At 41.5% G+C, this 13,846-nt stretch overlaps 2 protein-coding genes across 4 annotated transcripts in view; both read right to left on the minus strand.

Moving 5' to 3' along the window:
- Positions 1–3,359, minus strand: part of LOC101469080 (vasoactive intestinal polypeptide receptor 2) — a 46,962-nt gene extending 43,603 nt beyond the window's left edge. For both annotated transcript variants that reach the window (XM_004574776.3, XM_004574775.4), the window contains exon 1: positions 2,860–3,359. In XM_004574776.3, coding sequence (XP_004574833.1) covers positions 2,860–2,916 — 57 coding nt within the window. In that variant the 5' untranslated portion in view covers positions 2,917–3,359. The remainder of the gene's footprint in view (positions 1–2,859) is intronic.
- A 3,365-nt stretch (positions 3,360–6,724) lies between these two features.
- Positions 6,725–13,846, minus strand: part of LOC101471184 (disco-interacting protein 2 homolog C) — a 74,788-nt gene continuing 67,666 nt past the window's right edge. For both annotated transcript variants that reach the window (XM_014411899.3, XM_014411898.3), the window contains 4 exons: positions 12,869–12,943; positions 12,442–12,616; positions 12,236–12,359; positions 6,725–10,573 (listed from right to left, as the gene is read on the minus strand). In XM_014411899.3, coding sequence (XP_014267385.1) covers positions 10,321–10,573; positions 12,236–12,359; positions 12,442–12,616; positions 12,869–12,943 — 627 coding nt within the window. In that variant the 3' untranslated portion in view covers positions 6,725–10,320. The remainder of the gene's footprint in view (positions 10,574–12,235; positions 12,360–12,441; positions 12,617–12,868; positions 12,944–13,846) is intronic.

Raw genomic sequence — 13,846 nt, forward strand, 5'->3', positions numbered from 1 at the left:
TTGTTTTATTTATTTATACACACACATTAACATTTCTGCATTTTAAAAAAATACATCTGATGCAGTTTTTGAAGAACTCACGGCTTCAGCCAATCGACTAACCCTGCTAACCTTGTCCGTAGTCTGCAAAGGTCAGAAGAAGCCACTGACCTTTTCACTCCTTCTGCAACAGTTTGAGCTGAGAGGGCCCCACCACACACACACACACACACACACACACACACACACACACACACACACACACACACACACACCTCTCTTTCTTCACAGAGAAGCGTGGTTCGTAAACACAAGTGCCATTTCCTGACGTCACTCTGCAGGATTTCAGTTCAACTGTCTCTGCAGAGTCGCCCGAGGCAGCGCTGACAGTTAAACGTACAAATACAGGAGGCGATTACAAGGGTTTATCACAGCTTAGCTTTATGCATCACAGTGAGAGATGCCATGTGATACATGTCTGATTTTGTGTTTGCAAATGCATGTTTTTAATTGCAGCTTTCACACGTTAGCAGCAAATTACGTTGTGTGCAGTAACTCCTGCATCCAAAGTCTTGTCATTTTTTTTTGCACACAGAGCAGCCAGACTGATCAATACAGGAAGCAGAAGTCATTCAACACACACAGCAGACCTGTGTCATCGTTGTTTCCGAAACTCCTTCCTTGTGTCTAACAGACAGAAACCACAACAGTTTAAAAGTTGAACTTTGAAGTTTGCTGCCTGTATTTACATTCAGTTATAAAGGAGTTGCAAGATGACACAGATGCTGACCAACATCAGCGTTACAAAACAATACTGTTACGGTCAGGTTTCTCTTTTGCCAAATGCTCTGAAACCACAATCTGTGAACCAGCTCATTCCCAAAAAGCAAAACGCACAACTTTAAGTTTTGGAAACGCTGAAGGAAACAGCGTTAGATAGAAGGGATGATGAAAACATCACTGCCTTTTCTCTTGGCTCTGACTGAAGAGACTGAGTCATGACTATGCATGACTCGTCCAAAGTCTGGGAATAAATGCAAGCAGAAAACAAAACTTAGACACACATTTGAAAGGTTGGAAATAAATGTTTGCATCAGTGAGCTTTGCCGAAACAGCTGCAATGCTGATCAGATAAAATGTCATTCATCTAGTTCTGGAGAAATACATATAAAATGAAAAGACTGTCTCTCTTCACTTGAGTATTTTTTTTACACAAAGTTTTTTTTCCCCTCACTTTAAAATAAAAATCATCCCGTTTCTCACTTGAGTGCATTTGGACCATTGATTTCACCTCAATGACGTACACTTTTAAGGACATCATCCACTTGAGGTGTCTGATGGTTTATCCAAACCCACAAAGACCCATTTTAATAAATGAGGCCTGGGCTTCAGTGTCTATATGTACAGGCCTGAGGGTGACTCAGGCATGAGTATGAAAAATTAACTCAGGAGAAGCAGCAGCAGCCATAAAGTGAATCTATAATTTATGTCAAACAAAATGCCAAATGAGAAACCTGCAAATGAAAACGTTACAATGCTGCTTTATCGTGTGATGTTTAATCAGCTGCAGTTAAAGCGCAATGAGTGCCAAATACATGACTGAGGATCAAGAAGTGAGAAGATTCTGTTCTTTTCCACGAGAGATGAAAATTATTTTTTACTGATTTCAAAAAAGTGAAAGTCATGGCTGCAAATATTGTATACTGTATTGTATGCCCAAGTTCAGATTTTCCTGCACCATGACAGGTTTTCACCCTCAGTTAAACATGTAAATCTCATTTTTAAGAGTGACCTGTTCAAATATCCAGATTGAGAGGTGACAGCGCTAACTTCTGCACAAAAAAGAAAATTGTCAGAGTATTTTCTTAACTACTCAGCCCATGAGTGGCATAAACCCTGAACAGGTTTTGGAGATTCTAATATCCACACATAAAACATTTTAGAGTCACCAGTTAACCTACTGTAACAAGCATGTGTTTGGTCTGTGGGAGAGAATCAAAGCACCCAGAGGAAACCAAATCTGGCACAGAGAGATCGTGCCAAACGCTGACCCAGCAACCACTCGGATACAAAAATAATTAATCTATGAACTGCTTATTAACTCGAATAGTAAAACTTGTCTTGTTGTAGTTTGTTGAATACAAACAGTCACCTTAAAATCTAAAGAAAAAATATGTGCAAATCTGCACCTAATATTGCTCTGAAATATATATTTGCCCTTTATAGACATCAAAAAGGTCATTCATGGTCCCTGTAAGGACAGAAATGGACTTTAGTCTATATGCCAGTGTGCTGCAGCTCTGCGGGTGGTTTGTTAGAGTCAGTCTGCTGTACCCATTGATTCCCTGCTCTATTTAATCAATGCCAAACAAACTCCTGTTGCTTACCTTCCACTCGTTTCCTGCTCATGGCTTTGTGAAGTAAAATGAAAGTTAATTACGCACACTTTTACCCGAGGACTGAAAGCTGGTCTCACATGAGTTCAGTCTTAATACATTTAAATCACTGTTTGTCTGAGCGCTGAGGAAGCTTTTAATTACACATTACTGTGAAATTAATCAATAAACCAATGCCCAGACCTGGATCAATGCCCAGAGCTCGACTGGTATCTCCCAACGTGTCACAGCCTTGTTCCAAACAACAGTGAAGTCATTTTATTGTGGGTGATAAATACATTGTTAGACTTTATGAACTCACTGTGCGTCTAGTTAATGGATATTCCAACACAATGACGGGATAAAACACGTCAAACCGCCAACTGGGTAACTCGGTAATATTTTAAGACCATAAAATCAGTCATAAAAACATAAAAAGCATTTTGATTCAATTGATATTTGAAGAAAAATAAGCATTAATAATGATAATAGGCGAAGCACTGACCGTGAGGATGAAGGTGAAGATGAGAAGGCGCAGAGCGAGTCGGTGCGTAAAGGACATGGTGGCATCTCATCCAGCAGCGGAGGGTTAAACCCACCTGAACAGCAGCTCTGCGCTCATCTGACTGTCATCCTCTGCAGGAAGCACGTATGTTATGAGAAGTGACCAAACCTCAGTCTTTAGATCGAGAGCGAGGCGCTTTGCTGCACGCGCTTTTACGCACAGGTTCATTCAGCGCACACAAGCGGGGCTCACTTTGGTGCAGGAAACAATTACTTTTAAGTCTTCCAAAGAAGAGCAAGTTTGAGGTAAATGTTTATCCCGATGTGCAGAAAAATAAAGGCACTAAAGTCGCAGCTGGAAGGGTCCAAACTGGCAGGAATCCGCTGCAGGTTGGGACCGAAACCCGGTGTGTTTAGTCCTGTGATCCGAGTTCCAGTGAGGCGGTGGTCCGAGTTCACTCCCAGTTCATGTTCAAAGCAAAGCGCGTCCCCGTCACACGTCCCTCGCTTGTCTCTGAACCAACGCGAGCACAAGCAGCCACAATCTGAAGGCGCTTTCTAGTGAGTGTTGATATTGAAAGCGAACAGCGACCTCCTGTGGATGTGGAAACCACTGCCGACAGGTGTTGTGCCAAACTAGGTATCCCCAACAGAATTTGTTTCCCCTGCGTCGGGAGCACACGCTGGACTGTCCAAGTCACGGACAAACAGTATCCCACATTGTTGATTTTTAGTTTACAAACACTTCTTATAATGACTAACTACTCCTGACATTTTTGAGATGTTATCTCTTTATACAACGAAGTTATAGTGGGATACAAATAATACCAGGCTGATCCTGCCACAATTTGTTCCCCCTGTGTAAATCACGGACAAACAGTATCCCACATTGCTGATTTTTCGTTCACAAACACTTCTTATTATGACGCATTACTCCTGAAACTTTGAAGGATTTAGCTCTTTATATAGTAAAGTTACAGGAGAATAAAATAGTTATCAGCCAAAATGTTAATGGTTTGTTAAAATAATCCCATCTGATACCCCGTGAGCAATAAATATATAATTTTCTGTTGTAACCCTCAAACTGAATGGTAATGTAACATACTAATTTTACAGATGTCTAAAAAAAGCAGCTCCTTTAAATGGATCCACTAAGGACAAAATTTCGTTTTCGTTTAATGACTCAATCGAGCAAAAATGAGTTTAAACGAATCTTCTCGCGAGGAAAGACGAGACTAAAGACAAAGGCTTTTAACAGAATTTTAAAATTGAAATCTGACGTCTTTGCATCATGATTTTCAGAATAAGTTTGAAACATTTTAAAGGCGCTAAAAACCGATCATCTTACACAATAATAGAATGTGATGCTAGTTTGCCAGCTGGATGCTCGTAGACCCGAGGGCTCCGTCAGTCGCTTCATTTACAAACTTTTGCAATGTCTAAAAGGAAAAAATAAATACAGGCACTCTCTCTAAACGAGCAAAGACCACCGTTAACTTTTGCTCCATTGTGTCGCTCTGGAAAAAGTTTCTGAAGATCAGTTGCTCATAGGACAAATGCATGAGGCCTGTCGTCTTTCACATCAGGGATTACATGCTTTCAGTTTGCCTTTGAATTTTAGAAGATAAACATCTGTCTCACAACTGCTTTTACTTTTTTAATCCCATTAATCCTTCTTCATCCACACTGTCCCGTGAAAAGCATTCTTAATGCAACGCAGCACTTTATAATAACAATTGATCTGATTAGGATGCTGACACCTCCCTTACATCCCATAAGAAGCAGAGCCTAAAGCAGACCAAGGACAAGCTGGAGAGATTATGTCTCTCAGGTGGGCTAATGGGTGTCCCATCAAGAGCTGGAGGAAGTGGCTGGAGAAAGTCTGAAACCTGCGTAAGCAGCAGAAAATGGGTGGATGGTCCAGGGGAAAAAAATATGTGAATCTGATTTTGGTGGTGAGCTGTGCCTTTGAATTCTCAGGCCTTTGGAGGTTAAACCTGCATCCACTAAATGTGTTTTCCTTTGGGAGTAATGAGCTTTTTCCCACTGACTGTTTGTGCAACTATTTACAGGGCAAAATAAACCAACTCAGCCTCGCATGGACTTTAATGTGCTGAAGGAACAGGGGAGGAAACCCCATCCATCAGCACCATCGTCGACCCCACACATCATTTTGTCATTTCTGACTCTAAATCCTCAGAGAAGATTTCACTGATTACAATGTTGGATCAGATCGAGAGGACAGAAATTAGAAACAGGTTTATATTGAAGTTCTACTCTGTTTGTCCATAAGTTTTTCTTCTTTAAATACTGTTTACAGCTAAAAATCTGAGTGAGTAAGAGGAAGCTGGCGACTGAGCCAAGAAAGCCAAATCTGCTAAACCTCTGGGAAAGATGGAGACGAGAGAAAGAAGGACAACATTTTTTTCCCTCAAGACAGTGAAGATCACAGGGTCTTCAAACAAACAAAACAGTTGCAGAATACATGGCTTGGTATCAAAAATGTTTATTTTTCAGTAGTTTTTTCTGCATTACTTTCATATTTCCTTCGGTCTCTTTTCTTGGATAAAACCTTTATTTTGATGCTCATACTTGTTTTAAAGAGAATAAGTACGCGCACACTGAAATCTGAGCCCTGTTCCAGAAACCAGGTGAGTTTCAGACGTAACTGCCCAAAGCTTCAGAGATTTGCAAGAAATAGCAGCTGGCAACAATAACACAAAGTCCTCAATCTGTCCACATCTACCCTGTTATGCCCGGCTCATTTCAGACATAACAGAGCATGTATAACCACACAGTGATAATTTTCACTAACTCAAAACTTCTTAATGGCATTCAAAGAAAAACTGAAGGAATGGTAACTAGGAGCTAACCTAAAAGCTTCTCGATAACTACAAAACAATCAAAGCAAAGCAAATGAAAACCAAGCTGGGTGGTTGAGAGGCACCAACCTTCCAGGAGGAGAGAGACAGAGCCAGGCTGGAAGAAAACCAGCGTAAACAAACTGCCAAGCAGGTGAAGTCATTTCCTTTAATAGATGGAAGCTTCTGATACTTATGACCTTAAAGAGGAGGAAGCAAAAATCAGCCCCACCAGCCAAACAAGGTTATTTCAGTTAACTAAAAACTAAAACTAGAAGTGAAAAAAAAACATTTTAGTTAACTACAATAAAATTGAACAAAGAAATAAATAATTTTGTGAACTTCTTAAACTAGCTGAAATAAAATGTGGCTAGAGTTTAGGTTAAGTCTTTATGAGTTTGACCCCCATAACAGTAATCATAAAGACTAAAACTAACACTGACACTAAAGACTAAAGTGCAACAGACTCTGGAAACTAACTGAACTTGAAATTGATAGAAAACAAAAACTAAAAATGAAATAAAATTAAAATACGGAACTGTAACGACACAGATCACAACCCATCATCCATCCAAATAAGACGAACACACATTTCAGAAGCCGAGTTTAAGCTGAAAAGATTAGCAGGCAGCTGTGGTGGGGCAGATACCGGGCTGATGGCCTTCTACAGCCCGTCTGCTGCGGCCTCCTCCACGCGCTCGAGGCTGGAGGCCATCCCGGAGGAGCTGGATCATCTGAGCTACTTGAACAGGCTGCAGGTAGTGCCTCGTGTTACCAGCGGTAACAAAGACATTATGAAAAAGTCAAACCTGAAAAAAATCAGCTGGGAGGGATGAAGAGAGAAGTCTGCTCCCACCACCTGCTAATGGTTTATGTTTCCTGGAGAGGCTGAAGCTTAACTGACTTTTAGTTATAGTGTGATGATGTGAGGAAAGTAAGACATCTGGCTTTTTCTTTAACTAACGAGTGAAGAGTTTGTACAGACAAATAATAACAACCCGAGTCTGAGTTTTAGCCAATCAAAGCACTTTATTGCACTGTATAGTGTGACGGTGAGCCAGTAGCAGGCTCTTATAAAAGTGTCATTTAATCTTTTTATCATGTGTACAAAACAAGTCACACACACACTTGTACCGTACAAAATCAACACTATTTACATACAATATACACACACACACCTAACACGCACACACCCAGACACACACACACACACACCCAGACACACACACACACCATGCAGTCTCCCTCCCATCAATCCCCGAGATGAGTCCTCCGAGTTTCTGATGGGGTTTCCGTCTTGATCTACATTATCCACCTCACACACACACACACACACACACACACACACACACACACACACACACACACACACACACACACACACACACACACACACACACACACACATCCAGGGACTGAAACATGACCGCTACGCTGCTACTAACAAACCCAAACTGCTAAGTTATCCAAACAAGCGCTAAGCAACTTCTGATATGCATAAAAATAAGTTTTCTGCTCATAAACACGTGGAGGAAAACTGATGAGAAAACTCAAAGTGAAACAAAGAAGAAGAGCGATGAGATGATGTCACACGTGATTCAGCCACGGGGATGTAAACAAACGACGCTTCACTGTTTCCTCTAAACAACGGCAACGCTCTGAATAAAACCTTTTATACAACCTGCGGAGTGTCTCGCAGGTTTCAACGCTTCCATAGGTCACAGCTAGCCAAGAGTCTTGGCGTGAACTGATATAGATTATTTTAAAAGCTTTTCATAGAGTTATTAAACTATCTGTCTTTAAATCTTATATACCCTCAGTACATATGAGGAAGTGTCTAAGTCAGTGCACATCAGGTGGTAGCTGTTGTACCAAAGCTCCGAGGACGTTCTCTGCCAGGGATTCTTCACTCTGCTGTGGGACTCCTTACTTTCCTTTTTTGAGCTGTTAACTTGTGGAAATGTTTGTTGTCTGATATATTATTAATTCTGCACTTGCTGCCAAACACTGGTGAACGCTCATATTAAACATATATCGTCTGCATGACATTTACAGCAGGATCTACTGTGGTGTTGTACAGAGGCAGAGTTATTTTGTAATCGTACTTTGAGCGACGACTTTAACACAGACAACAACACAGTAACATTTCAGTTTGGCCATAAACACATTAGATCCATGTTTCCTCTCAGTTCATTCAGTTTACACTCAATAAAAAACACTAAAAGTCTGTTTAGACTTCGTTCTTGTTTTCTGTGATTTAGCCGGCCTGAAAAAGCTTTGGGAATTCCACGACATACAGAGGTTACACAGCTGTGTGTCTGATGTTTAAAGTTGGGAGATTATAATACTGGAACAATCATTAAACATAATTATCCCATATGTGTAGAGTGCACACAGGCAGCAGCTGAATCCCTGCGGTAAAGAACGTCCCTGGGGGATTATTGCTACAATAGGAGCTTTTCTATGTAAACTTTATCTGGAGTTCCCTTCGTCCCAACAGACTCCAGATGTTACTGCAGCTACATCCGCATTTACTTCCCCAGACAGCAAGCAGCTACTTGATTTATTACCCGCACTAATGATTGGGTGCACCCGTCTTTTTTGGCAATAAGACGGAGAAGTGTTTACTTTGTGATTGAGAGTGATTATTGTCTCCCAAGTTTGCACATTCGTTCATTAAAAAAAGGCCCGAGGACGTGTGTGGATTTCATTATAAATGTCAGGAGAAGGATATTTTATGCAGCATATTTTTTTTCAATCCATTTAACCGTTCATATGTATGGAGAGCCACAATTATTTTTTACAATTATCCATTTTCTTTACATGGAGGACCAAAGATACCTTCAAAAACAAACACCTGTCTCCATCCAAAGCTGCCAAAATCATATATATTTTGTTATGTTCATCCAATTTCTGTCATTAGCCATCGTGTGCCAGTTCATATGGGACATATGAAGGACAAAAGCTGCCAAAGTCAAAAATAAAACAGTATCTCAAAAATGAATTAATATGAGATTAAACCTAATAAAAAGGTTGAATTTTATCGTCTTTATTACATCGTCATAAACTTGTTTCTATGTTTATTCACCTGCATATTCAATTTCTGTTTGAATTCTTCAATTAATTTACGTTTCCGTTAGAATTTTCCACTTTATTTATCATTTCTATGCTTTGTCTTGCTTTTCTGCATATTACTAATTTATTTTTGAGTTTTTTGAAAATTAAAAATTTCATAAAATTTCTTTTCGCTGTATTAAATCTCACATTTTATTTATTCGTTTATTTGTTTTGGCATATTTTTTGTGTCCCATACAAATTTGGTCAGTTTGAAAATAATAATAATAATAATAATAATATTACAGATAATGAATGTTTCCTTTGAGTCTTGCTGGCCGCTGGTCAGAAGGTAGTAAATGTAAAATTGCTGCAGCAACACCATGATGCTGTTGTCTTTGACATGATGCACAGTTTTCCCTTAAACTCCCTTTAAATAACGATAATAACAACATTTCTTTGATATTCACACAGTGCACTTTGCTTGACATGCTTTGGGTGCTATAGGGACTGCAAGTAATTCAGGAAGGTAACTGAAGGACTGGTTGACAGCTAAGATGATCATAGACGTTTAATGTGCATGTTACAAAATTTGCCGCACGTTTGCTTTAAATGAGACACTTTATAGAAAGCTGCTAAAATTGCATTTGTGGTATTTTCTTTTTAGCCAGAAAGGTCACAAGATAAAAAGACGCAAATCTTTCTTAACTAGATCCAAAAAAGATAAATCGGTGTATTTTTTTCTCAGACTTTGGACACCGAAACGCGCACAGCCACTGAATTTCTCTCCGTTTTTTGGATGTCTCCAGTGTGTTTCCAGTCTCCACATAAATGTCTCTTCTTTGATCGTCTCAGGATAAAAATCTGTTTAAAATCAGTGTTTGATTCACATTGAAACGACATAAAATGTCCCTGTTGCACACATGAACACAGAGACACACACACACACACAGTCTTCACACACACACGCGCAGAGGGTGTGGGCGGAGAGAGCTGCATAAAGGGGCTACTACACCTCATTGTGTTTTAAGTACCTCTCCATATAGATTATTATGTCTATGTACAATATTTATATTTTTACAATAATCTGGCTGCCCCTGCTCTAATTTGAAATAATACCACAAATCCAGGATTTTTTTAATTCAACCGGTAAAACATGATGACAGGTACAGGCTCTAGTACTTCTCTCGCTCTACGTTTACCTCCTAAAACGACACGCGGTGTGACGGCGGGAGCCGGCGCCCCCTACACAGTGTTCCCCTAAGGCTTTCTACAGTGACGAGCTCCTGGTAACGGTCACGAGGTCAAGCGGGGGTGTAAAAATGGTCGCAACACCACTGAGCAACCAACCGATCAATCAATCAACCAGCACAACACGACTAGAAAGAAAACAGACGACTTAAGACCACACCATATGCAGGTTCAAAAATACAGTACATCTTGATTCTGGGAAATAAATGAACAACAACGGCGAAATGCACAGCATACAAACGCATGCTCGCTCTCTCTTAAACACACACAGACACACACGCGCGCACACACTCAGGCTACATGTTGTAGGCCACGTAGATGGGGTCTAGCTGGTCTTGTAAGAAGCCGTCGCGGAGGTGCATGCGCTGTTTCTCGCCGCGGGAGTTGATGGGGATGACGCCGATGTCCGTCACCACGACCACGCCCACGATCAGGTAGTGCTCTTCCAGCACCGCCTTTGTCACCATGGGAACAAGGTCCAGGGCTTCCTGCTCAGAGCCCTCCAGCTCCACCACCACCACCAACAGGTTGGTCCAGGGGAAGACCGCACTGATGGAGACAGAGACGTGCAGGAAGTGTAACATCTGGAGTGGTTTCTCAATTCAAAGCTGCATTAAAGTAGAAATGCTGTGTGTAAATAAGGCCACGTGCCACGCCTCATTTTTCTGGAGCTCTACAGAGAATCACATGACTGAAAAACAAACAGGCTGAACGAAACAGAATTTTCCTTTCATTCCCTTTTCAGCCACTTGAGGGAAGAAAAACTCCACAACAACAAGCTGGTGGAGCTTCAGCAGCTAATAAGTATCAGCGTAAAGACAAAGAGAGCTTGGCCTGTGCTAATCAGCTAGCACAGTTTTCTCATGTTATCCTGTTGTGGTAAACCCGAGACTCAAACTCAGTTCCAATCCAGCCTCTAAACCCTCATCCTGTAACTTTCACTCCTTTTGCTTGCTCGCCTGGAACGCCCAAACCAAAAACTTTCAGTAGAAGTGAGCCACAAAGCCTGCACTGACTCTGCACCGATGCACAGCACTGTGTGTCCAACACACAACTACACATAACTACAGTAATAAACAAAATCCAGTGCCTTTCATGGCACATTAATGCTCATGTTTTCAAAAACAGATTCAGAACTGATTTTAGTTTCTATTTTGCTGCTTTAAATGTCAATAACAAAGGCCAAGAAGTAATAAAAGCAATAAGCCAAGAGCGAGGCGCAGGGCAACGACTAAAGCTCAAGCTTTAAAAAGTAAACCTGGAATAACTAGTAATCACTCGTTCGTGATGTCTGGAGATGTTTGTGTCCACAACAGACTCTAATCCACGCCTTCATTAGGAAACCCTTCAGCAGCCGCAAGACTGAGGAGGAGGAGCCACTGGGTGGGAAGGGTGTAGGGACCAGACTGGAGTTAAACCTTTTTATCCTGAAGCTGGACTGACTCCAGCTCCTCCATCATGGACAGCAGCTGCTGACGACAGTCTCTGCTCTGCTCTGAAAGCCTGCTCTTAGGTCGCTCTAACCACGACCTGCAGCATGACTGGAAAACCGGTGTATGCGTCTCTACGACGAGCTCACTAAGGCTGCAGAGCAGAACGAGGAGCGCTGCCATCTATGGGACGAGGAGCTCAGTGGACGGACAGATAACATCTGATCTGTCATATATCTCTCAGCTCACATTTGGCGGCATTCGCGTGCCCGATTGTGTTGGTTCAGGAACAAAAAAAGATAAAAGTTTTGTTTGCAAATGAAAAATGAACATTTCATCAACAGCATGCATTTTAAATGACACTTAGTTCAGAGGCAGAACTGTCATGGTTTGACTCACCTTAAAGTTTACTGCAGGTCTCTTTTAGTTGTATCTAAACTGCAGGATATTGGATCTGATTAAAGTAGCTTGATTATTGCTAATGAGATTTTCCTCTTGCAGCTTCTTCTCTTACACACTGGTAGAAACACATCTCACAACCAAGCAGCTATTGTTCAGTGATGCTCTGGTGATTGTTGAGGACTAAACTCTTGAATATGGATTTGTTGATGATGGTTTCCCATCTTTACTCTACCTGTAACATTACAATGCGATCGACTGAGCACTGTGTGAATCATTGACATTATTCACTGCTTGTCTCAGTGAACTATCGTCCTCTGTTACATGCTATTTGTGGTCGTTTAATATCCTTCAAAGACTTTGCTGCTGTTGTTACACGTACCACTCCACGATGCTCTTGTGTGCGCGGATGACGGAGGTCTCGATGTCGATGGGGTGGTACCTCATCCCTCTCAGCTCCATGGCCTCCTCCAGAGCTCCCACCACGAACAGAGCATCGTGTCGCTCTGTTCAAGCAGACGCAAAGACACACAGTTAGTCACGGTGCGACGAGGGCGATGACACGTTGCACACAGCGAGACAAACAACCTCCGTTGGCGTCCGTGAGCTCGGTGCGGCGGAGGAAGCCCAGGTAGCCCGTCCTGGCCCAGACGGTCTGAGTGTCTCCGAAGCTGAGTCTGGAGTTGAAGTGGTCGGACTGAAGAACCTCCTCACCGTAACCGCTGTAGTAACCGCTGCCGTTATGAGCGCTGTGAACCCAGATCTGCATACCAGTAAAATTTACGATTAGCTGTGTTGAGTTTACTCTTTGGTCGGTAAAAATATATATTTTTAATAAACCAATCACACTTTGAACGCCTAGCGATGGAATAAATCACAGGACTCTTGCTCATAAATTCTTAGGTTGAGTTAGGAGCTCAACAATTTTGCCCCAAAAATGCCAAAAACAAAGAAAGAACAGGAAGAAGAAAAAGAAGACAATCAGAAAAGAAAGAAACGGGTCGTGTCTGTCGACCTCTCCGAGATGTGAGTCTCCAAGCGGTCCTTTGGTCTCCGGATTGGCGATGATGATACGAACTCCGGGCAGGATCTGAAAAATAAGATGTAAAAATAAAGAATCAAAACAATCTCCCTGCTTCCTGCTTCACTCTGACTCATGCAGGAATACAGCCCCACAAATAGAAGCAGCTGTTTATGTTAAAAACACTTTACATTTCACTGTCGGTTCACACCATCGCCTGTTAAAGCTGCTCGGACATAAAATACATAAAACAACCTTATAAACGGATGTGAATGCACTTCAAATAACAGCCATTTATTATGTTTACCGAGCACAAGTCCTCTGATGTTTTTGCACGTACACAACGAACATTGTGTCAGTGAAGCGATAAAAGAAGCGATGGACTGAGTGGAAAGCAATCATTAGTTTTCTCTCCTCCTCCCACATGCAGTGAGTCAAAAACAACAGCGTGCCGATCGATGACCAGCCCTGAATCATGACGTCCTCTCTTTGTGTGTCAACGTGGGGGAAGAAGACATGAACGACTCGGCGAGCTCCAAGAAAAGATCCATCAGTTTGCTTTCAGGACAGATCGGGACAGTGGAGAGTTTAGGAAACTTCATGTGCTAAAAGCACGAGCTTCAGCGAGCTTTAAAACATCAAACCAAGCACAGTTTGTTAAATCTAAGAGCTGAAAGGCGTTTGAGGACTATGTTAGCTTCAAAGCGTTCTGTCAATGTCACATTGTGTCTTAAGTAAGTGGCCACAAAGCTGCTACTCTTCATTTGTAAAATTTTAGGTCTAGGAGGCATCCAAGGTTAGAAACTCATGAAAAATGTTCAAATTCACAACTTTTGATCAAAATGAAGACAGACTCAGAAACCCCTGTCTTGGTATTTAACCAAGAAAAGTCTTTCTCTGTGGACTGCTGGTTTCCGAGGTTCTGGTCTTGAGATATCCTGAATGAATAAAGAAACTAAAGGTTTTAACAGA

The sequence above is a fragment of the Maylandia zebra genome, linkage group LG9, assembly GCF_041146795.1.
Source record: "Maylandia zebra isolate NMK-2024a linkage group LG9, Mzebra_GT3a, whole genome shotgun sequence".
Taxonomy (NCBI): Eukaryota; Metazoa; Chordata; class Actinopteri; order Cichliformes; family Cichlidae; genus Maylandia; species Maylandia zebra.